At 45.5% G+C, this 26268-nt stretch overlaps 1 protein-coding gene across 1 annotated transcript in view; it reads left to right on the top strand.

Annotated features, from left to right (window-relative positions):
* Positions 1-26268, top strand: part of LOC146189188 (cytosolic endo-beta-N-acetylglucosaminidase-like) — a 58792-nt gene that overhangs the window by 12423 nt on the left and 20101 nt on the right. Inside the window, exons 6-9 of the mRNA XM_084605202.1 lie at positions 360-468; positions 9781-9971; positions 24595-24824; positions 25761-25773. Coding sequence (XP_084461328.1) covers positions 360-468; positions 9781-9971; positions 24595-24824; positions 25761-25773 — 543 coding nt within the window. The remainder of the gene's footprint in view (positions 1-359; positions 469-9780; positions 9972-24594; positions 24825-25760; positions 25774-26268) is intronic.

Genomic DNA, 26268 nt, shown 5'->3' with positions numbered 1-26268 from the left:
ATATCGAATGAGCTTCAACTACATCTTACTACCAGGCCGTATAAGCTAGCAAAATCTCCTCGCTTTGTAACAAGGTGCCAATAGCGCTGGTATAGTATGAAACTAACTCGAAAAACAGAATATAAGGAAGAACATTATGGAATTTACAAACATTCGCACTGATATTGCGACCATAAAAAGACGGAAGCTTTCGTACTCTCACACACAAGTAGTGCTAAGTGTCCGTATTGATTTTCTAGTGTTTTCGAGGTTTGTAAAACGTGTGTGAGAACCTCTACATGCTTAGATAGTAGCAAGACTTTACCCTGTCCGCTGAATCCTTCCTCTTCATGCTGGTACCAATGTTCTTCCGTGCGCAGACTGTGGAAATTCCCAGACCATTGCTCTCCCGTGTGGCAAGTCACCACGCTACCACTGACGAGCAGTTTTTGCCAGGGATTCGGCAGCAAGTTCTACAAAGACGGCAAGGTGAGACCCCAAGTACCAAGGGTTTTAAAAGAACGGATACTTGGGGGAACCTTCTGTGGCGCATTTAACGTCGCTGTTGTTCAGAGCTTTTCATTTATACCTAGCATTGGGACAAACTAAAGTTATGGGAAAGTATGTTTTCGAAGGGAAATTTTTGATGAACATTACTTTTTCGTATATTGTAAAATTTTTAAATAATCAAGATGTATCGAAAACTCCCCTCTGGAGCCTCACAGGGTTTAGATCCCGACGGGTTTTCGCCATAAACGTTTACCTAGCGGAAACCACAACCGTTATATGTACGCGAAGGGAAAATTTTAAATGAAATATTTTGCGTTTAATTGGAAGGTGGAACATTTCGCTCTGTAATTCATTAAGATCATCTTAGAATATCCTACAGTTGCCTTCCAAATAAAATAATGACTATGATTCAAGGTTGAATGTACGCCGCATGGGATTAATGTATCAAAGCATGACCATATGATTCGGGTTAAAAGTTGGGAATAGTAGTTGGTTATGTCATCTGCGACCTTGAGATGAACTGCTAAAAAAAGTTTCGAATATAGCATACGAAGAGAAATCCTAGGCTGCCACTGGTAGGCGTCTTCTGAATTCGTAGTCGTTGCCCCCGTATATAAACTTTCTTTAGGTGCTTACGAATAATAACCAAGTTTCCCTGGAAATTTCGCAACTTATATGTAATAAAGATTAATCGATTGACCCACGCCAAGGCCGGTTTTATTGCGAAAGCAAAACTACTCCCATTTTCAGCCCTTCGCGTAGCCACGGTCGGTAGAGACGTCGGACCTTTATTGACCCCTGACGGCTGTGACGTCATACCAGCTGTGAGAGATGGGTTACAAGTCGAGTCGTCAGGTGGCGGCGGTCGGTAGGCACGGTGCGCTGCAGCTGGAGCCGCGCTGCTACCGAGTGGAGGCGCTGCTGTCACCTCTTTTCTCGCAGTTGAGAGGAGGAGGAGGAAAACAATGGCTATATAAATGATCACGCTTGCTAAGATGATCTTGGCCCTGATGGGGCTGGGACAGGTAGGTCCCCGCCGCTTGCGGCGGGGGGCTAGCCTGCCACCGAATTTCGATCTGTTGTCGGCCGTCACTGCACCCGCCACTGCTTCGGTGGTGGTAGACAATGGCTGTTCTTACGGCGCGCGTCTTTCTCTCCCTCTTCTTTTTTTTTCTTCTCCACTTCAGGCCGGGGCTAAGCACACAGGGCGTGATGCTCAGACTTAGGTACGATATCATAACACATGAATCTTCAGATAAAAAGACTATTCTCGGACTTGACCTAACCAAAGCCTTCGACAATGTCAAGCATAAGGCAGTGCTCGAAGGTCTCCAAGAAGTTGGGGTTGGAATCAGAACCTATAACTATATCAAAGATTTTCTCACTAACAGAGAGATCACCATGAGCTTTCAAAGCGCTAAATCACACACAATCACCTTGGGTAGCAAGGGAACGCCACAAGGCTCTGTCTTGTCCCCCTTTCTATTTAACATTGCAATGAGGGGGCTACCAGCACAACTAAAGCAATTACCGGACTTAAAATTTAGCATGTACGCAGATGACATAAATCTCTGGATAAACAAAGGTAGCGACGCAAAAATAGAGAAACTCCAGGCTGCCGCAAATAAGGTTGAGTACGCTGCGGAACGCAGTCTATCCTGCTCGCCGCAAAAGTCAGAACTATTCATCTACAACCCCAAATATAAGAAGAATAAAGCAGACATAAAGAGAAATGTTGAAAACTACCCGGTTTCTCAAGTAGAGGAAATTAGAATCCTAGGAATGATCCTCCAAGCAAGAGGGCAGAACACAAACACCATCAAAAAATTGGAGAACTACGCAGCCCAAGTTACGGGCATATTCAAAAGAGCAGCGCTTAGAGGACACGGTCTCAAGGAACGTAGTCTACTCAAAATGACACAGGCCTACATCATCAGTCGCATATGTTATACCACACCTTTTCTCAATCTCAAAAAGACAGAACGTGAAAAAATCGACGTCATAATTCGAAAATGCGTCAAACGCGCACTAGGCCTCCCTGTCTCCACATCAACAGAGAAGCTGGAGAAAATGGGGATTCATAATACATGGCAAGAGCTCACTGAAGCTGTCAGAATCTCTCAACTGGAAAGACTAAGTCAGACGGAGACAGGCAGAGCCATCCTAGACTGGGTCGTACTCCAATCCGACAGAGGCCCACAGACGAAAACATCTATCTCACCCAACATAAGGGAACACATACTGGTACCACCCTTACCTCGAAACATGCACCCAGACTACAACAAAGAACGCAGAGAACACAGAGCCAAAGCCATCGCTAATAGAATGAAACGCAAAGCAGTCAATGAAGTTGCTTATGTAGACGCATCATGCGGACGACATGGAGCAGCTGTCTCGGCAGTAGTAAATGGAGAAGGTGCACCTAAAATTGCGGCCTCAACACGCACCCGTGACATTAGCACAGCTGAAGAGGTCGCAATAGCGCTCGCATGCACTGGTACACAGGCCAAAACTATAATCAGCGACAGCAAAACGGCTGTCTGGAATTTTGCAAAAGGAAGGATCTCAGAGGAGGCCAAAAAGATTCTTCTCACAAATCCCATTACTAGAACCATATCCATCATATGGATACCAGCACACGAGTCTGTCCCTGGCAACGAAGCTGCGCACCTGCTGGCCCGAGATCTCTACCGCCGGGCAGCGGTAGAACAGCTCGAATGCAAGGGAATTAAAGATTGCGCTATCACATACAATTAGATCACAGAATCTGACAAATTAGATCGAAAAGTATACCCTCCCCCAGATCGGTCTCTCATTAACAATGAAGCACGCATCTGGAGGCGATTACGAGCCGATAACTACATCTGCCCTGTCTGGGTTTTTTTAACACAGACCGGAGAGGAAGAAGATTCTAAATGTAAAAATTGCGGAAAAAAAGGCACGCTAGATCATATAATGTGGCAATGCGCCGATTCCCCAGGCGCCGGCATTAACATTGATAGTAGAGAAGCCTGGGAGGTTTGGCTGCGGAGCGGAGATCCCACCGTTCAGCGGCACGCGACTCGTCTGGCGGCTGAGGCCTTGAAGAGTGCTTGTAACCTCACCTGACCTCAGCCTGCGGGGTCCTCCTGACCCGCTCCCCGGCCTGCGTGCCGGGGGCGGGAAATGATGGGCTCCTTTTCGGTGGAAATAAAGTTTTCATTTTCATTCATTCATTCCATTTTCTCTTCTGTCCGCATGAGGCAGCGGAGGTGGCTCAGCTACAGAGCCCGTAGCCGGGCCGTGCATTTTCTTTTCCTTCTTCCTACAGCCTCGATACAAGCCAAGCCGAGTGAGGAAGACGTGCTTCGCTTACGCTCAGCTAAAAAGCTGTTTTCCAGCGTTCATCTGCGCCTACGAGCCTAAAAACACCACGAATATCCTGGTCATCACTCCGTGCTAGAGCTGAGTTTGGCCATTTGGTGGATTATTTCCTCTTTTATCGGAATTTCACCGTCAAGATGGAAGAGCTAGGTAGGCCTAACTCTCAGACCTAGCGTCGCATGCTCTACCCCACGTCGACGGACGCCGGCCTCTGTGGCGGCCCACAGACTACCACTATGAAAAGCGTTGTAGACGGAGATGATATTGACCCCAATAAATTCGAGAACGGTGAGTGGGAGACCGTTCTCAGCATGCACGACCGCATAAGGAAGAAAGATGCGAAACCCGCGTCGAGCTCCGTGAACGCCGGCGAGCACGGCGTCAGCGAGAAAAATTCTGCCATTCAGAAAAGCAGGCAAGATCCCAACATCCACAAGAGGGCATCCCCAGGGTAAGAGGGCACCCCGACTTACAGCAAGCTTAGGTTGGACATGAATGTACTCATGAAGAGGGCAGGAGCTCAAGATGCCAGAATAGATGCAGTTTTGGCTAGAGTTGACAAACTAACCGAGTTGGTAGATAACCTTACGGCGGAATTCGCCATGGTCAGAGAATAAACAATGACGTGCTTCCAGCAAATTATGGAACGACTAACCACCATAGAAGCAAGGCTTCCTTCAGTTGCTGGCAGCGCCCTCCCTCAGCTGTCACCGCAGCAACAGTCCTAGGACATCATGGTCCCTCACCACCAAATTAAAATCTGGCAGTGGAACTGCAGAGGTGTCCACTCTAAGAGAGGGAACCTGCAGGCACACATTCAAAAAATTGAAAACACCCCCGGTGTAATCACGCTACAAGAGGCAAGCGGCACGGTAGAAGTAACCGGCTACGCCACGTATACCCCGCTAGAATTACAAAGGGGCCATAAACCTAGGTCGTTCATGGCTACGTTAGTGCAGAGAAATTTGACAGCAATACAACACGAACTCGAAAACACGAGGGAAGGCTATGTAATGATTGAACTAATCCCAAACACAAAGGGAGACAAGTCTATTTATTCTGAATACGTACAACTCACCCAAAAACCGAGGGGCAGGGCTGGCAGATCTTTTCCGGAAAGCCATAAGACTACCTGACAGGAAATGGCTAATAATCACTGGGGATTTCAATGCCCCGCATCCGGCTTGGGGATATAGGATGACCTCCCCCAAAGGAAACAAACTATGGATGGAAATTCAACACTTAAGACTAACAATACTAAACAACCCACAAGACCCCACAAGGATAGGCAACAGCATCAGTGTAGACACGTCCCCAGACTTGACGCTGGGCAGAGACCTTGAAGGCGAGAAGTGGTCAAACACAGGACACACCTTAGGTAGTGATCACTATGTTATAGAGATTGAAATACATACCAGACCGCTGAAGGGGATGCTGCACAAAAAGAAGTTGAAAGATTGGGATACTCTTAGAAAAGTCAGGGACAGAACCGCTCCGAGGGAGATCGTGAATATGAATCAATGGGTTGAGCCACTCAAAAGTGATGTAAACACACACACTAAAGAGATCCCAACCGTCGGAAATAATATTACAGATTCGAGGTTGGCCCACATGTGGGAAGCCCACGAGAGCCTTAAGAAGAGATGGAAAAAGCAGAGGCGCAATAGAAGGCCAGAGAAGAGAATGTCTACACTTGAACGACAGATAGAAGAATATGCGAACGAACTTCAGAGTCAACACTGGGGGCAGATTTGCGATGAATTGAATGGGAAACTTGGGTGTAAAAACACGTGGCAACTTCTTCGCCACTTGCTAGATCCAGGACAAACTAAGACCGCCGCTCAAGGACAGTTGAAAAGATTGGTTCATAAATACCAGGGCTCGGCTGAAGATCTCATAGAGGAATTGAAGAGCAGATACCTTAATACATGCAAAGGGGGTTCATCTGCACCCTGTCGAGGACCAGAGAACAGCGAGCTAGATAGAGACATATCAATAGCGGAGGTATGGAGATGAATGAGTCAGCTAAAAACCACATCAGCAGCGGGAGCAGATGGGGTCAGCAATAAAATGCTGAGAAACCTAGATTTAGTATCAGTCACAGCACTCACAGTCTTTTTTAATGGGGTATTGAAACGAGGTAGAATGCCTTCAGAGTGGAAACATGCTAAAGTGGTCTTCATTCCGAAGCCTGGGAAGAAACTTGAAGTAGACAACCTCACGCCGATATCGCTAACATTGTGCCTAGGGAAGCTGATGGAGAATGTAATACTAAACCGACTTCAGGTGTCTGCACAGGAAAGGGAGGTATTTTCCGAAACAATGCTAGGTTTCAGGAGCAAGCTTTCCACTCAGGATGTAATGATTCAACTCAAAGCAGACATAATTGACGCGCCCAATAAAGGGGGCACAAAAACTGTACTTGGCCTTGATCTACAGAAAGCCTTTGATAATGTCAAACACATAGCCATATTAAATAATCTGGAGGAAATTGCCCCTGGCAAGAGGATTTACGATTATGTTAGGGATTTTCTAACCGAAAGAACATCAGAAATAAGACTTGGAGACATCAGGTCTGAAACAATTAAGCTAGGAGACAAGGGCACCCCACAGGGCTCAGTTCTTTCCCCTTTCTTCTTCAACCTAGCGTTAAAGAACCTCTCACCATTACTGAAAACTGGGAAAGAGGTGAAACATACGCTATATGCTGATGATGTCATGGTATGGACATGCACAGGCAACGATCGGGAAATAGAAGAAAATGTTCAACAGGCAATCGACATTGTTGAAGAATATGCGGAATGGGTAGGGCTGAAATGCTCACCAAGCAAATCGGAACTTCTGGTAATCTGAGGAACAAAAAAACGCAATATCAACGCTGAAGACACTTTGGTGGATTTAAATAGCACACCGATAACCAGAGTGGACAAAATCAGGGTCTTGGGACTGATAATACAAGACATCGGAAAGAACACAGAAATAATAAATCGACTTAAGTCAACAATTAACATGACAACCAGGTTGATAAGGCGAATAGCCAACAAAAGACGCGGGGTCAAAGAGAAAGATTTGTGCCGAATTGTTCAGGGTTTTGGGATAAGCATATTAGTGTACACCATCCCCTACCTCAAGCTAGGGGTGGCAAAAAAGAACAAAATTTGAAACCATCATGAGGCAGGCATATAAAGCAGCACTGGTGCTACCCCACTGTACCCCTATGGAAATACTTCTTAAACTAGGGGCCTACAATAACACCATGGAACTATGCGAGACACATATAATAACACAGATAAAGAGGCTCGCCACCACATCCACGGGATGGGAAATCCTGGGTGAATTAGGACTACAAGATAGATTCCCGGAAAGAAATGCACAAGTAAAATTGCCGACTGAAGTAAGGAACGCACTCTCTATTAAACCGCTACCAAAAAACATGCACCCTGCTTTTCATGAAGGCCGGAGAAAAGCAAGAGCAAAGGCCCTTGAGGCCAAGTTAGAAGGCTTTAAATACACTGTTTATGTATACGCGGTGGAATACAAAGGAGGCAACTCTTTTGTTATCGTGGGCGTGAACGACTGGGGTAAAACATTAATGGCAGGTTCAATAAAAACAAACTACTCAGGGACAGCGCAGGGGGCGGTTATCGCCATGGCGATGGTCAGCACCAAAGAAGTTACCATAATTAGCGACTCCAAATCTACTATAAACAATTTTGCGAGGGGCATGATCTCCAAAGAGACAGAGCGAATTTTAAGATATAAAGACTGGATCCAAAAAGAGGTGGAATTATTATGGGTGCCAGCACACTCGGGGAACAAAGGAAACGAGTTGGCTCACAGTATAGCTCGATGTTATGTCAGCCGAGCAGTGAGCCAGGTTGATTCCCCCAATTTCTCGAGAGATGCACTAATCTCATTTCATGACTACACTAATCACTTTAAACTAGAAAGGAGGATATATCCTCCACCAGACAAGAAACTAGATAAAAGGCAAAAAGTAATCTGGCGTCGGCTCCAGACGCGTGCCTTCTTCCTCCCTTCTAAATTAGCGCACATGTACCCAGCACAATACGATCCAAATTGCAAACACTGCGGCGAAATAGCAGGATATGATCACATATTATGGAGCTGCAAAAAAGCGCCGCCACCAGCGGACCTACTACCAGTCCCTTCTTTTGAGCGGTGGGAGGCTATACTGGCCAGCTCAGACCCGTTAACGCAAGTTCGGGCTACTGAGTGGGCTCAAAAGGTCGCCGAGAGCAACGGACTTGAGGCAATCTAAGTGCAGCGCCCACAAATCACTCATGGCTGACAATAAATGTTTTCCAATCCAGTCCAATACAGCCACAACAACAGCATGGCAGCTTTGTATGTGGTTGCTCCTTTTTTTTCTGTTATATGTGTTACCACAGGGATAAAACCGAAAGTCATACCGGCTCATTTTAACGGCCGTGATTCTGTCACACACTTCCGACACACTATAATAGCTTTCAATCATCCTGACAGCCACGCCGGGCACATAAGAAACGTGTTTTAAGGCGGAAGCCTTTAATGACTCATCGTTGTCAGCTGGAATTTGTCGATAAAAATGTCCCGCTTTTCCCGTTTTTCAGTTGGTCGATCGAGGTGTGACGTCACAGGCCGCGTTTCTTCGTGTTTTTTTTTTATTCTGTCGCTCTTAGAGGAGTATATGCAACGCGTGACGACCTACTACGCCTTTCATGTAATCTCAACAGGCTGCTCGGGAACCCGTACATATAGTTAACGACGACCCAGTTCTGAAGGCCTCCGCCGCCAATAGAGCAATGACTACTTCCTCGGCCTCTGCTACCGTGCAGTCTCACATAGACGCGATTGAAATTTCGCGTAGAAATGAATCGACCACCGTAGCCCCCACAATTTCGGTGTTTCCTCCCCTCGAGGATGCGTCTGCACACACGGTCGTGTCCGGGGGAGCATATGTTTTCTCAATGAATTTTGTCTTTGCTTCTCTTTGGCCTTGGTAGAGGTCGGAATCCATTTTTTGGATTTCGATAAGGTAACGCCGAATGTGGAGTGAAAGCTTTGGCGGCGGGTGACCGGTTGTTGCATCGAACACAAGCAGCGTCCAATTAAACGCATCAAAGTTTACTGGCGAACTATGTAGAACTCACTCTCAGCCCTGAGCATTACATGCCGGCACTCTTTCCGGCTCCACTTGGCCAAGTCTCAGCGGGGGCGCGTGCATGTGCAGTGCGGAAACTACTCTTCTATCTACACCGACGCACGTATCTGCTGGGATGCCGCTAGCCTCCTCCTCACTGTGGCGAGTACCACGTACCTTACGAGTCACTGGGTCACCTACGAACAGTTTCCACATGCGCAGTGAGGCTGCATAACGAGGCACGTGATGTCACGAGTTGGCGCAGTGGTGGCGACCTGTGAGGCAGAACACCTATGGAATGACGCAGCTGGATGCCATGGTTATTGGGCACGCGCAGTTAAGGCCTCTTACAGGCATGGTGCAACTCGCTTCTACTAGCGTAGTGCACCTTTCGCTGCAAAACGGAACAAGCTGCAAGTACTATGCGACTGAGTGCACTACAGGCGTTGGGCAGCAGACGCCGGGTTATGCGGAGGCTGGCCGCCAATATAACTTTGTGGGCGGTACCGGGCCACATGGCGGAGACACTCTGCGAAAGTTGCGAACTCATTATATGATATAAATACATCATGTATAAAGCAGTAACAACAAGACAAGATGGCTAATACTTTACGCAGTACACGTCAAGGAATTAAAATGACAAATACTCGAACATCTTGCGTAATTTCAGCAGTAAAAGGCAGAACTCCGTACAGTTTTTTTGAGTGCCTGCATCCAAGTGGGAGGAGCACTGTGCTTTAGAAGGTGGCTTCCCAAGATAAGAATGCGACGTATTATTTGTACAGGTGGCGTCGAGCTTGCCATGGTTTAACCTGTGCAAGCAGCAGCTGCAACCTCGTGACCAGGGCACCTGGCCCTGCGGCAGTGGCTTCGTCACGGCCACTGTGCACACGGAGAGGGCGTACAACGGCGGAGGATGCCTTCGACTAGTGTTCACGCCTAGGGAAGGACCGTACAAAGAGAAACCTTATTTCCGGTGAGACTGGACTCTCGAACGTCCGAGGTAGCAAAAAAGAGTGTTTCCTGCACAATTCCGCTATGTAAAAAGAAAACAAAATATTGGAAGTTAACTCCAACGCGGAGCGTATTAGGATTGCAATTTAATTAAAGTAGCCCACAGAGATGATAGGCAATGGAGCTTTTGTCCGTTCTTCAGTCTGTCGTTCGCGGAGTTTTTGTATATGTGGATATTTTGGGAGTACAACGGCAGTAGAGAACACATGAATATTTTCTGTTTGCAGTAATATATTGATAAGGTAGCCGGCACAGATAATTGGTGATGAAAGTTTTGTTCGTTCTTTAATGTCTTTACGTTCCCAGAGTGTTTGTGTATATGGATTTGTTTTCAGTAGAATGAAAATTGAGAACCCATGACAATTTTTTTGTTTGTAGTTACAGTTATATGTTATTGCAATTAAAACAAACTATCCCACAGAGACGATAGGTAATGAAGTTTTTGTCCCTTATTCAATGTCTGTCCCTTCAAAGAGTGTTTTTATATGCGGGTTTGTTCGGAGTAGAAGGGTAACCGAGGACCCATGAACCCATTTTGTTTGCAGTGGAGTTTTTATACATGGTTACAATTAAAATGAAGTAGCATGCACAGCCCCTTCATGGATCACTGCCTTGTCGTGGCGGAGGGGCTTGCGAAACTCGATGGAGTCGTGAGCTCTGCTGTGTAGGGCCACCCAAGATAGACAGGTCACGGCAGAGAGTTCTGACAAAATGGGATTCACTGGAGAAGGTAATGGCAACCCACTCCAGTATTTCCTGCCAAGAAAACCCTATGGCCAGTCACAATACCATTAATGATATGGCGCCGGAAGATGAGCCCCCCAGGTTGGAAGGCGTCCCACATGTTACTGGGGATGAACAAAGGGCGATTCCCAGTAGCTCCAGGACGAATGAAGCGGCTGGGCTAAAGCCAAAAGGACGCTCAGTTGTGGATGTGTCGGGAAGCGACCGGAAAGTCCGATGTTGCAAGGAGATATATCACATAGCAACATGGAATGTAAGATCTATGACGCAAGGTAAACTGGATGTCGTCAAGCGAGAAATGGACAGATTGAACATTGATATCTTGGGTATCAGCGAGCTCAAGTGGACTGGAATGGCAGAATTTAACTCCGGCGACCATTATGTCTTTTTTTGTGGGCACGAATCCAAGAGAAAGAATGGGGTCGCTCTCATAGTAAACAGAAGAATGGGCAAAGCAGTGCTAGGGTACAACCGCAAAAACGGCACGAATCCAAGAGAAAGAATGGGGTCGCTCTCATAGTAAACAGAAGAATGGGCAAAGCAGTGCTAGGGTACAACCGCAAAAACGACCGAATGATTTCACTTCGGATCCAAGGTCAGCCTTTCAACATAACAGTTATCCAAGTCTATGCACCGACCACTGCTGCTGAAGAAGCTGACGTTGAGAGATTTTATGCGGACCTACAATGCCTTTTAGACCGCACCCCATCATCAGACGTCGTTTTTCTCATAGGAGACTGGAATGCTAAGGTCGGGAGTGAAGAAATATCCGGAATTATAGGCAAGTTCGGTCTTTGCGAGCCAAATGAAGCTGGGCAGAGGCTAGTAGATTTTTGTCAAGAAAACAACCTGACCATAGCGAATACTCATTTTCAACAGCCCAAGAGGCGCCTGTACACATGGACTTCACCGGACGGTCTGTACAGGAATCAGATCGATTATATTCTTTGCCGGCAGAGATGGAGAAGCGCTATACAAGCAGTAAAAACAAGGCCTGGGGCCGATTGTGGCACCGATCATCAGCTTCTCAGTTCAGTTCAGGCGTTCAGTCGTGTCCGACTCTTCGTGACCCTATGGACCATGTCACGCCACGCTTTCCGGTCTCTCACTATCTTCTTAACATCACATAGCTTCATCTGCAATGCCTCGAGAATGCCATCTAACCATCGTGTTCGCTGCCTACCCCTTCTCCGGCGACCCTCAACCTTTCCCAACATCAAATCTTTCTCCAGCGACTCCTCTCTTCTCATCAGATGACCAAAGTAGCTGAGCTTTAACTTTAGAATTTGACCCTCCAATGAGCGGTCAGGGTTTATGGTCGACAATATCGACTGATTTGATCTTCTGGCAGTCCAAGGAGCTCTTAAGAGTCTTCGCCAGCACCACAATTCAAACGCGTCAATTCTTCGGCGGTCAGCCTTTTTCACAGTCCAACTCTCTAGTTCTAGTTGCCAAAATTAAGCTTCGATTGAGGAAAACGCAGAAAACTAGAAGGACTTTCAGGTATGATCTGGATCAAATTCCATTAGAATATGCTGTGGAAGTGAGGAATCGATTTCAAGAATTAGATTTTGAAGACAGAGAGCCCGAAGAGATGTGGACTGATGTTCGTGATATAATACAAGAAGTTGCTACTAAGGTAGTTCCAAAGCAAAAGAAATGCAAGAAAGCAAACTGGTTATCTGAAGAGGCTTTGCAAATAGCCGAGGAAAGGAGGATGGCAAAAGTTATGGGGGAAAGAGAAAGATACAAGGTTCTCAATGCAGATTTTCAGAAAATAGCAAGGAGAGATAACAATGCCTTCATGAACATACAGTGCCAAGCAGTTGAGGGCAACAGCCAATTAAGGAACACTGGAGCTCTGTATAAGACAATCAAAGATATCAAAGGAAGCTTCTGTGCTAAGCTGGGCGTGATAAAGGACAAACAAGGCAAGGACCTCACTGAAGCCTCAGAGATAAAGAAGAGGTGGCAGGAATACACAGAAGAACTGTACAAGAAGGACCCGAATGTGCAAACCCAACATAAGACGGTTGTGATTACTGATCTCGAGCCGGGCATCCTGAAGAGTGAAGTAATGGGCCTTAGCCAGCCTTGCTAAGAACAAAGCTAGAGGAATTGATGGCATTCCAGCTGAGTTGCTTCAAAACCTCAACCATGACGCTGTTAACATTCTGCATACATTATGTCAGAAGATTTGGACAACCCTGCAGTGGCCACAGGATTGGAGGAGGTCAGTTTATATCCCCATTCCAAAGAAAGGCAGTGCCAAAGATTGTTCCAACTACCGCACGATCACGCTTATTTCGCATGCTAGCAAGGTGTTGTTGAAAATCCTCCAAGGTAGGCTGCAGCAGTATGTGGATCAGGAGCTTCCGGACGTGCAAGCTGGATTTCGCAAGGGCAGAGGAACTAGAGACCAAATTGCTAACCTTCGCTGGATCATGGAAAAAGCAAGAGAGTTCCAGAAACCCATCTACTTCTGCTTTATTGATTATGCGAAAGCGTTTGACTGCGTAGATCACAGCAGATTGTGGCAAGCTCTCCAAGAGATGGGAGTTCCAATTCACCTCATCTGTCTACTCAGGAACCTGTATGAAGGACAAGAGGCCACAGTCAGAACTGGGCATGGTCTTACTGATTGGTTTCCGATCGAGAAAGGAGTGAGGCAAGGCTGCATACTGTCGCCCTGCCTATTTAACCTATATGCAGAGTGCATCATGAGGAAGGCCGGTCTGGTCGAGTCTTCAGCTGGAGTGAAGATTGCTGGAAAACGTATCAACAACCTTAGATATGCGGATGATACCACTTTAATGGCAGAAAGTGAAGTGGAACTCAAGAGACTTCTGATCCGCGTACAAGAAGAGAGTGAGAAGTTTGGGCTTAAACTGAACATTAAAAAGACAAAGATTATGACGTCTTGCCCTATCAAGTCCTGGAGCATCAATGGACAAGAAGTGGAAGCTGTGACAGATTTTCTCTTCTTGGGCTCCAAGATTACCTCGGAAGGAGACTGCAGCCATGAAATTAGGAGACGCCTGCTTCTGGGAAAGAGAGCAATGGTTAGCCTTGACCGCCTAGTAAAGAGCAGAGACATTAGTCTGCCAACCAAGATCCGTATAACTCGTGCTATGGTCTTTCCAGTTGTGATGTATGGATGCAAGAGTTGGACTGTGAAAAAGGCTGACCGCCGAAGAATTGACGCGTTTGAATTGTGGTGCTGGCGAAGACTCTTGAGAGTTCCTTGGACTGCCAGAAGATCAAATCAGTCGATATTGTCGACCATAAACCCTGACTGCTCATTGGAGGGTCAAATTTTAAAGTTAAAGCTCAGCTACTTTGGTCATCTGATGAGAAGAGAGGAGTCGCTGGAGAAAGATTTGATGTTGGGAAAGGTTGAGGGTCGCCGGAGAAGGGGTAGGCAGCGAACGCGATGGTTAGATGGCATCCTCGAGGCACTGCAGATGAAGTTATGTGATGTTAGGAAGATAGTGAGAGACCGGAAAGCGTGGCGTGACATGGTCCATAGGGTCACGAAGAGTCGGACACGACTGAACGACTAAACTGAAAACTGAAGCTGAGCATGCACAGACGATAGATGTGAAGCTTTTGTCCGGGCTTTAATGTCTTTCCGTTCGCGGAGTGTTCGTGTGTGTGTTTCTTATCAGTGTGTGTTTCTTATTTTTTTTTCGAAGTAAATGTTTATATGTTATTGCACTTAAAATAAAGTATCCCATAGAGACGACAGGTAATGAAGTTTTTGTATCTTCTTCAAAGTTTGTCCGTTCACGGAGTGTTTGTATATAGAGTTTTGTTCGGAGTGGAACAGTAATCGAGAACCCATGAACATCTTTTGTTTGCAGTAAATTTTTAAATGTGTTGGACAAATGCTTTGAGACTAAGTAATCAACCGTTGTTTTGCAAGATAATCCTCAGTTTTCTTGGAAAATGTCATACTGAGAGGATGTGTGACCCTCTGTTTCTGCCATTTTAAAACTTTTGTTTCAAGCTTGGCTGTACGAACACTCGAACTTTGTTGTAAACCATTGTTGCTCTTAAAATCTATCCAACTCTTACTTTTAAAAGTTGTAATGCACTTTTTTTGTTGCCGCTGTAGTTTTAGCAAAAAATGGAAACTTTTGCGCCAGGATCGACGCGCTGCAAAAACAAACAAACAAACAAAAAAAAAAAAACAGTTAGCTTTGAGCTTTGCATCCTGGTTAAGATACTTGCTCTTAAATATGTTCTGTCGTATATTGCATTTTCTTCATTCCGGACGAAATTCCTGGCTCTAGACAACTAAGTATCCTCTGCAGAGCGCATCGAAAGCTGTCGAAATTCAAGCGCAAAGAAATGTACAAGTTTAATTCGAATTGAAAAAAAAAATATCACCTCTAATATGTATACAACTAGCTTCTACACCTGTCAGTGCGTCATAAATATAAGTCGCTGAAAAGCTGCAATACAAAAATTAAAGTTGCAAAGAAGAAAGCTCTGAGCAGTTTTTTTTTTTTCAATACAACAGCTTTCCGCCGGATTATCGAAGTAGTAGCGGTCACAAATTCTATTTACCATCAACAGATTCCAACTAAATTTTATTTCATTTTATACATTAGGCTCTAGATATGATTTAATAACATTTTGTTTAGTTGGTGAGGTTAATGATAGCGTAAAGTGGAATAAAGACGCCATTTATATTATTTTCTTGATAAAGGAGAAATGTCTGTAAACTTTTTCTCCGGCCTTCATTGTTTAACATAATGTCTATTTGGATTTAGAGTTGCGAGACATCGTTCATCGGTTAATACCAGAAATGATATTGATATACTCTTGAAGTCAATATTTGTAATGCGCATTTATGTACTCTTGGTAGCGAAGTCCGGAGAGCGCCCCTTCAAGTTTCGAACGGTCTCGCACTCTAGTGAGGCAAAAAATAATAACAAAATGGCGCGATCTTCCAAGAGAAGGACTAAGGGGAGGCAAAACACACTAACTCTTCTTAGCAGTCGTGTCGGCCGGGAATATTTTCGTTCTGTTTTGAATCATGTACCAACTAGCCCGAAGAGTACTATTTAATGAGGCGCCATCTCACGACACAGTGAAGCATAGCAAGGAATTTCGTGAGGAGGTGTCTTACTTTCGCTCTCCGTAGGATTTCGAAGGTACTTGGATCGACATCGGGTTGCCAGCAGAGGAACTGCCCTGCTCTGTAACAAATGTGATGCTGCTTCGCCCACGACTGCATTTAAGTAAAATCATATCAAGAAATAAAGGGTTGCCTTCGATTTCTGTAGTGACGAGCTTAGTGTCTACCACGACACGACAGCTACATCACAATCCATTTCATTCTAAATCCGCGGTTTAGGCCCATTGGAGTTTGGAGTCATTGCCTTCATAATATTGAATGCACTTCCACTTGTGAGACGTCCAAAAGCCAGCAATATTTTTGTTTTCTTTCACCCTTACTTTGTTTAGCGGAGGTGTATAAGTCCGTTCTGCAGAAGATATAGAGTGTTGACATTTTCCAGCGTTTCCTTCGAGGTCACTGGCAGTAGTTATAACCCCACATGTTGGTTCTGAAGTTGCGGCGTGTTGGTTGATCTTCTCTAGGCATCCAACGCTGTAGCAAGTACTTTCGCATGCTTTACAGAACGCCTATCTTATCCCCCGAGGTGCCCTGTACTGTGGCTCAGGAATTTGATATTGATTGCAGAATTAAGCAGAAGTTCCGTCCTTTAGATAAGTCGTCTTAGTATACATGGAAGAGGTCCTCAAGGTGCGCCTTGGAGAGGCCCATGACATGGCCTAAGGCTACTTTTTCAGAGATACATAGAGAGCGTCAGAAGAAATTTAAATGAGTTTCTTGTCGGCACAAGCTGCGAAATGTCGAGATAGCTGCTGTTTCGACCGAACGTGAAACGCAAGTTGATGAAGAAAAAAAAAGCTCGCAAAATTGTGACGTAAACATTTTTTCCTTTGCTGGTACGTGCCTAAAAGACGTGCCTAAAAGACAAAAATAAATGCAAAATTTTCTAATGTAATTTACGGCACAGCTCCCCTCACGACCTCACTGCACACTTTAACTTTCGGCATAAATTCCCTGCGTAATAAGCAGTCTGATAATCAATCAGAGCTGTCGTCGTAAATTAGAATAATCTTTGCAGCAAGCGCCGGTAACATCAGCCGCAAGTCGATTACTGCAAATTCTACTATCATGGATTTCACGTGGGAGAAGGTTGTAACAGTTCGGTAATGCACATACCAAGCCGCTTGTAACGGACCTGCGAGAAAGGGCGTGCAAGTTAGCAGAAGTGCTGTCTAAACTAGTAGTTGCGAAAGGTGCGGGAGAAAATTTTCCTTCCGAGCAGGGAGTACTCACATCTATACAAAGCTTTTCGTGAATTGTGTGTAGAAACCTTTTTATTGTGGCTTTCAAAATATTTAAGATTTTAAGGCTTCATGGGTGCCACACGCATGAGCTAAGATAGCGAGTATTCTTGTCGAGTGAGTCTTCTAGCGCAGAGAAATCCCTAGGCAACGCAAAGCGAATCCACTGTCCATCCAACCTGGAAAATCTCAGGCGAGACCCCAAGACCAGGAGCATCCTCACACACACGTGTAATAGATGGAGGGCTATACCTCGAACAGAACCTCCAGATGTTCAAGAAAGGAATATTGTTGTTGCTGTTGTAGCTGTAAGAAGAAGGAAAAGAAAATTTGGAGGACGCTTAAGCTTCGCCTTCAAGAGTGGAACGCGATAGCTTTATTGCACCTCGTTCGCACCGCCCACGCATTCGCTCGGTATGCTCTTGAGTCACACAAAGACACAGTTTTCATACTCAACACTTCTAAGTGCCCTGTAAAACTTTTTTTCTAATTATTTGTTCAAACAAGTGCTTCTCACAATCTACATTATCGCACTGTGTTGTGCACACTACAACGTTTCTTGCTCACGTGTTCCTTTAGCGTTCACACGCACTGAGTATGTCGGTCAGACACACATCGCAGGGGACGCTTTCCCAGCAGAAGCGCTACGGCGCAGCGATCACGTCAGAGGCGTCCGGCATCAGACGCTGCACCTAGCAATCGCGCTGTGAGCGGAAAGAGGAGCCGCGTCGCCTAAACACCACTATTCGAGTGACGCACGCTGGATGTTGGGAAAGGAGAGAGCGAGAAAACTTATTAAACGCAAGGATATTGGGGCATCCTCGCACCGGTACCCGCGCGGCCCGAAGGGGAGAAGCGGGTGAGCGAATATAGTGATCTAAAGAAAGGAAAGACGCTTGATTCTACAACCCGTGAGGGTGCACGGCGAAACGTCAGGGGCGAGTGGCGCGCCACGTGTCGGGGCAGCGCCGCACATTGCGAGGAGGGGTTCTTCTGTGTTTGCCGCAAGATGGCTCTGCATGTGCGCAGAGCGCAGAAGAAATGTAGCGGAAACGTACTTCGCTACTCGTGTCACTGCGACTTCTGTAAGTAACATGCTCATAATTACCGATATACACCGCAGTATAACGTTCTACGGCACGTTTCTAAGGCAACACCGCATTCACTAGACGCGCTTTTGTACCGCTTTCAAGCATCAAACTCGTGGCCGAGTGGTAAATAAAGAAAAAACTCGTGGCCGAGTGGTAGCGTCTCCGTCTCACACTCCGGAGACCCTGGTTCGATTCCCACCCAGCCCATCTTGCAAGTTGCCTTTTATTTATGAAGTGCATGCCGGGATTTATCGCTCACGGCCAACGGCACCGACGACACCGGCTTTTCTGCGACACGAGCTTTTTAACGCTACCGCGTTAAAATGCACGGGCCTGTTACTGGCTCTGTAGCTGAGCCACCTCCGCCGCCTCGTGCAGACTGTGAAGAGACTGATTTATAGGAAGGGAATGGTTTCGGCTTCTAGGGGGAAGCCGGGGCAATCAGCTTCAGTGGCAAGAACTCAATGCATTGTGGCAGATTTCATGGCTCAAGAATGACTTCTTTTGAAACTTCCTTTCTGTACAAAATTTGCAATTTTGTGTAAAGCGCGGTATCAGCAAAGACATTGCTATAGCATTTGTAAAAGAAAAACTCGCATAAATTTACTGATAAAATATTGAAGTCCGACAATATTTGGGTGAGCATGTAGCAAGGCCTGCTACATGCCACACGCACACGCACACGCACACGCACACGCACACGCACACGCACACACACACACACACACACACACACACACACACACACACACACACACACACACACACACACACACACACACACACACACACACACACACACACACACACACACACACACACACACACACACACACACACACACACTCTCTCTCGACCCTTTCAAGCGCGTGAACATGCGACCCAGACACCTTGAACCGGCATAAAAACCTGTGAAATATTGAGTCGCTGATCATAAATGAAATATATGAAATAGTGTGTGTTAACTCTAGGCTATTGCCAACATCACGTATCAGTAGAATCACGCTTCAGGTGCGTATGGTTTTTTGAACCTTTGCTCGAGTCACATGACAGTGTGCACATATGTTCCGGAATTCTGCAATATGTTAGGAACTATGGATGCAAGAACGAAAATAGCGTTCTATTCCGACATTTTTAACATCAGCAGAACCGAAAACTGGGCGAGTTGGTGAACGTTCAACATACGTGCAGCGCGTAAAACGAAGACAGGGGAAGAAACACGCGAACAAACTAGCGCTTGTTTGGGTGTTTCTTCCCCTGTCTTCGTTTTTCGCGCTGTACATAACGTTGAATTTTTACCTTTCCATGATCAAAATATTAGCTGTCTAGCATCGCTCTGAATTTACATATACATGAATCTAAAAATGCTTTGAGGGAGCAGCAAAACACACAAATTATGTTAGACCTCCTGAAACAGGAATAGTTTTTTAGGAGTCTAAATACGGTTCAAAGGGTGTCATACAGGGTCCAAGAGTGTCTAACGGATACCAGTCAATGTTCTGAGGGTGTGAGAGGGTGTCAAAAGTGTGTGAGACAGTTCTCAAGTTGGCCGAGGATGTCGTGATATCCTCGTGCTCAAGGTCCATGCATGGCATAAAGTATGACGCCCTACCAGGCTTAGGAAATGATATCGCTATGTTTTCTTACCTCTGCAGCACTTGTTGCCAAGGCAAGTCGGATGGCGGCCTGCAGTGGCTGCGCTTCGATAAAGAGGAAGCTGAAAAAGACCCGCGGGCTCAGAATCTAGCTTTTTATTTACAACCTTTGCCGTATTTGGGTTTGTTGATGTCATCGCCTTCAACCTTATAACAAGACAGTCCTTTTACGTATTTGCTAAATTTAATGATCTAAATTCCTTTCAGGTTTCGCTTTATTTTATTTCGTTTAGCATTCAGTTACTGATGCCGAGATCACATATTTGATTCCCGCTGCACTGTCGACCCTCTCATGGAGACAGGATGAAAAACGGCCCATGTGCGGCGCGCCATAGCAACGGAAGTGCAACCACCTCAGCTGATCCGAATTATTCTATGCTCATCGATTACAGCGTCCAACTTGGGCCGTGTGTCGTTTCTCGACCTAAAATTCCACAACTAACAAACGGCAAATTTTGTTTGACATCTGTCTAACCCGTTGTACACGGAGTCGGCTTCCCATTTCTTATTTTTGTTTATTGCTGAGAGAACATTGTAGCCGAAGGCCCCGCAGGTGTGGTGCAGTGGTAAGACGCCCGACTACTGTGCCGGAGTACCCGGGTTCGAACCCGACCTCGGCGGCTGGCGAAACGAAGAGGCGTCCGCGTGCTGTGCGATGTCAGCGCACGTTAAAGATGCCCAGGTGGTCGAAATTACTCCGTAGCCCTCCACTACGGCTCCTCTTTCTCTCTTTCCACTTTCACTCCCACCTTCCTCCCTTCCCTAACGGCGCGGTTGCGGTGTCCACAGAAAACAAGTGAGACAGTTACCTCGCCTTTCCCTTCCTATAAATAAATCAGTTTAAATGTTTTGTAGCCGAAGAAGAAAAAATGCAAGCGTTCGGTGAAGAAAGAAGACGCTGTGTGGGTATGTGCCATCACATTAGAGGAGAACAACAACTACGACAACAGAAGACGCTGATGCGGGCGATCCTTTTTCGGTGTTCTGGTGTCCCCGCCGCCGCCACGCTGGTTCCTGCAGCAGCCCTGCGGTAGCTTTCATCGTCCTGTCCTTTGGCTAGGACGTGACAATATTCCCCTATGGGCCCTTTCTCATGTGGTTTGAGATGCTATGGCAGTGTCTGGAAGCGTGCTAAATATAAAGACTTATAGAACAGAGCTTAGCGGAGGAAACCAATTTAGCTCACAGGACACGTATTCGGAAGACGCCGAAAGGTCCTTAGCGAATCAAGTATTTAAGGTGTGAACTGTGCTAGCCTTTTTCAATAATAACCTGCAATGCGTTCAGTAGTAGTATGCCTAAAACATTGAGGATAAGATTGAAGTCGGTCTCCCCTTTTTGTTACGTACCTCGAATCATGAGGAGTGTATTGCCATGTAAGATTTAATCATCTGTCTTAAGTTTCTCACTGTTAGGTAGCAGTACACCTAAAACATTGAGGATAAGATTATAAGATTGAAGTCGGTCTCCCCTTTTTGTTACGTACCTCGAATCATGAGGAGTGCATTGCCATACAAGATTTAATTATCTGTCTTTGGGTTTCTCACTGTTAAGTAGCAGTACTAAGATTGAAATCGGTCCCCCCCTTTGTTACGTACCTCGAATCATGAGGAGTGTATTGCCATATAAGATTTAATCATCTGTCATTAAGCAGTACGCCTAAAACATTGAGGATAAGATTGAAGTCGGTCCCCCCCCCCCCCCTGTTACGTACCCGGAATCATGAGGAGTGTATTGCCATATAAGATTTAATCATCTGTCATTAAGTTTCTCATTGTTAAGTAGCAGTACGCCTAAAACATTGAGGATAAGATTGAAATCCCCCCCCCCCCCTTTTGTTACGTACCTCGAATCATGAGGAGTGTATTGCCATATAAGATTAATCATCTGTCATTAAGTTTCTCAATGTTTTACCTTTTGAGCTTGTGTTCTGTGATGTTGCTGGTATCGCACCATTGAGGATAAGATTGAAATCGGTCCCCCCCCCCCTTTTGTTACGTACCTCGAATCATGAGGAGTGTATTGCCATATAAGATTTAATCATCTGTCATTAAGCAGTACGCCTAAAACATTGAGGATAAGATTAAAGTCAGTCCCCCCCCCCCCCCCCCTGTTACGTACCCGGAATCATGAGGAGTGTATTGCCATATAAGATTTAATCATCTGTCATTAAGTTTCTCATTGTTAAGTAGCAGTACGCCTAAAACATTGAGGATAAGATTGAAATCGGTCCCCCCCCCCCCTTTTGTTACGTACCTCGAATCATGAGGAGTGTATTGCCATATAAGATTAATCATCTGTCATTAAGTTTCTCAATGTTTTACCTTTTGAGCTTGTGTTCTGTGATGTTGCTGGTATCGCACCATTGAGGATAAGATTGAAATCGGCCCCCCCCCCCCTTTTGTTACGTACCTCGAATCATGAGGAGTGTATTGCCATATAAGATTTAATCATCTGTCATTAAGTTTCTCATTGTTTTATCTTTTGAGATTGTGTTCTGTGATGTTGATAGTATCGCACCTTTCGTTGTCCTCTCATGTATGTATTACAGTGCGCGCGTGTGTGTATATACAAGTACCTATGTGTGTGGAAGACAATTCCCTCTATCCAGTGCAATTTATGCTCGTATGATTGATTCATGTTTATAGTTATCGCTTTTCATACCCAAAACTTCGCTGGCATGTAGTGTGGTGTGATTTTTGTGTTTTTAAGCATATCGTCGAAAGGCAATCGCTTGCGACGAGCGCGGGCACCTTTACAGTAAAACAAGTCATCCTTCGGCTTTCATAAGCTAGGCCCAAAACTGGTGCGAAGGTAAAAGTGCTCCAGACAGTCTTCGAGCCCGTCGATACCAAAATTTAAATAAGGCAATTCCAGTAGAAAGCATTGCATCTAAGCAGAACGCGTAAAGGTTTTGTTCTATGGCGAATAACAATTAGGAACCTTTCAGCGAGCTTAACTCATAGCCTTGCTGCGAAAGATATTCAATTTTGTTTGCCTGCTTCGCTTTATATAAATTTTAGTTTTATGTTAATTTTTCCACTTCTCCCATCTACCTGTCTAAAGGACATTAATTTGTAGAAGGTTCCGGACATGAACACGAACATTTCGAAGATAGTTAGCTCAGATACAACAAAGTTGTTCTAATACAGCGCGCTGAAATGTAGCCGTTTTAATTTTCCGGAAAAGTGCGCAGGGCTTAGAATCCAGGGAACATTTGTGGACATTCCCTAACTTCTTTCGCTACTCTTAAGCTCGCATCTTCTGGCCGACAAAACGCTTTGAGATGTCGGTATCCTAGCTTGATGATGTCCAGAACTTTATTCGAGTCTTGTCTGTACAACTCGGCATTCTGAGGTTTCTCTTTGAACGTGCAGCTCACGAGAAAAAAGCTTTAAAGAGAAGTCAGAGTTTCAGCAGAAGCAAATAAATCATAGTTGTGCAGAACCTGCACTGGGCAATTGCGAATGCGTGATCTTTGTTGCCGCTGTTGTTGCGGCCCACTACACGTCGTGACCTCTCTCATTTTTTCCCTTTACCCCCCCCCCCCCCCTCACGTGGTTCTTTTTTGAATCATTAAAGTTGCTACCTACATACCTCACATTTTTATGTTCTTAATTTGAGTTTTAGTGTGGTATTAACTTGTTCTTAATTTCAATTTATTTCGTTATCCCTATAAGGTGTTTATTTTTTATTATTTACCTCCACCTCTTTCAGCGTCCTTACGCTTTACAAGGAGAATGATTTACATTTTCGCAGAATTTGGAGTAATGTAGTGGTTAGCGCGATCGGATGGGACACGGAGGGATGGTGGCTCCAGTCCTGCCGTGGACACGATTTTGCTCATAACGAAAACGCGCTTTGGTGACACACTCAGCTGAGGCGCTCCGATGACAGCTCTCATGCGGTAAAAATTCTTTCTGACTATTAAAACCATTATCTTGTCTTCAGGCCCTGCAGAACACCACAGTTTCACATAATGCTGTGCTTGTAGCTTGCTGGGAATATTCTATACCGAACGTTCTTCAGCCTGAATAACTCTCACAACAGTCCAGGGCGCTTAACCTTCTTAAGAGCGTCGTTTTGACAAGTATGGTGTGCGTAATTTTGCGCATTTTGTTTCTCTGTGCTTGTGAAAAGTTCATCTCGTTAGTATTAAGTTGAGCGGGAGTTTCATGAGCTTAGGCCGATTTGAGATAAATATCTGATGAATAGATTGTAAATAGATACATTGTAAAGTTAGAAAATTTTAAATAACGAAATGTTGCGTTTAGGCTCACGGACCGTTTTGCTCGTTTATTCTTACATACGCGAAGCTGTCTGTATTCACCATGTGGCATATGTACGGCTACCGACCTCGGTTAAGGCTAAATGTTTCGGGATAATTTTTTCCTCGACATTATATGTTTTAGCCCGCCATGGCACGGAGGAACGGTGAGATAAATCTGCACAAAGCTTGTTACACGAGCTACATAGTAGTGAAGCATTACTGGTTAATTCGGAATTTTTTTGTTGTTTAACTCGCGCCCATCTTACAAAAAACGGACGTTTTTGCACTTTTTTTTCATAGACATCTGGTCACCGCAGGAGGGATTCGGTCCACGTTTTATGCAAGAGGAACTGAACACTATGACCACTAAACTAGCGCGGCTTATCCTCCCAAATTGTTTCGGTGTGAACTCTAACCCTATGCCGTCTCTCTCGGCAGGCTGTTCGGCTGCGAACTCCCTCTAGGATCACTCGCCGTCGGCTACACGTTCCACACCTCCCAGCAGAAGCTAGCCAAATCCGAAGTCGAGCTCATACTGACGGTCCGCAGTGTCACGGGTGAGCGAGAAACAGATCAGACTATGTGCCGGAGTACCCGCAAGGGGAGATACGCTGTGACCCGCGACATAAGCGGTCATCACCTGGTGGGCGGCATGAGTGGGTTACCAGGTATGTTCATACTCGCTCTATTGCTGAATGGAAGAAGGAGTTGGGAAAGAAACAAAGGATCCTCCAGGATTTGGTCGCCTTTTAGAGTTTATTAAAATGCAAAATTATTAGCCATTATTTTGCTGTAGTGCTGCACCCCTTCTAATAATATTTAACTCTTTACAATAAAGAGGCTATCTTTACTTTCTAGCTGTCTGTCTTCTCCCGGATGAACGCTGATAGGTAATTGATTTCTTTAATGTCGGGGTGGTGCAGTGGTAAGACGCCCGACTACTGTGCCGGAGTACCCGGGTTCGAACACGACCTCGGCGGCTTTTCGATGGAGGCGAAACGAAGTGGCGTCCGTGTGCTGTGCGATGTCAGCGCACGTTAAAGATCCCCAGGTGGTCGAAATTACTCCGTAGCCCTCCACTACGGCTCCTCTTTCTTTCCACTTTCAATCCCACCTTCCTCCCTTCCCTTACGGCGTGGTTGAGGTGTCCACAGAAAACAAGTAAGACAGTTACCGCGCCTTTCCCTTCCTATAAATAAATCAGTTTAATGTTAACATCAAATACAAAATGGAGCCTTTTCTTACCTTCGCATTTGGGAGGTCGCACTCCTGGTGTTATCTGTATCTGAGTTAGCTATTTTGCCCTTCCAGAATATCGTTATGCACGTAATCTATCCTTTGCTCTATAATGGTGGGAAGTATAGAGATCTATTGAGAATTGGAAGTATTGGGCTTGGCTCAAACAATGTTAGATAAGAGCATACATTGGAGGCAACTGTGGGAAGGGCTTTTTTGACACTTGATTGGCGCCCTGGTAGTCTGAAAGGTTTATCGGGTCGATTCGTTTTCGCCTTATTGCTAATGCGGTCATCTTTGTGTTTCTTTAGCGGTATTACTTACAAGCGTGTCGCAGAGTAACCTGATTTGTATGGCTTCTGTCGCAGTGTACATAAACAGGTTGGTTTCTTACCCGGCGCTACAACGCGTCAGACAGAGAACTTTCCAGCCGTCAATCAATGAACGTATTGTGCCGGCATAGAAAAAAATTTGAAACTCCTGAAGAAGTTCGCACATGAAAGCAATTAAATTTTTTTTGTGAAACTTGAGAGCACAGCGAAGGTTGTGTGAAACGGTTGCTCATATTGCTAGTGTCAAAATAAATTCGAAGTTGTCGGTTTCGGCATTTGTCGCCAACATGGGGAGCTTAGTAGCCGGTGCATTGAATTGGTTCAGAGGAGGGAGTGTGGTGGCGAAGACGGCGAGGATCAATATATAAAAGCGTAAACAATAAAGAGGAGTGCTTCGGCCGACTAAGGAAGGGCCGCCTATTTTCGGACACTAACTGCATAAACAAAAGTTTGCTGCCCCCAATGGCTTGGGTTCTAGTGTTTAACATCGCAAAGCGACTTATGGCTATTTGGGACGCCATAGTGAGGACTCTGACGTTGAACA

Source organism: Amblyomma maculatum, chromosome 5, assembly GCF_055883805.1.
Source record: "Amblyomma maculatum isolate TAMU_Amacu chromosome 5, ASM5588380v1, whole genome shotgun sequence".
NCBI lineage: Eukaryota > Metazoa > Arthropoda > Arachnida > Ixodida > Ixodidae > Amblyomma > Amblyomma maculatum.
This window is presented reverse-complemented; position numbering and strand designations above follow the sequence as displayed.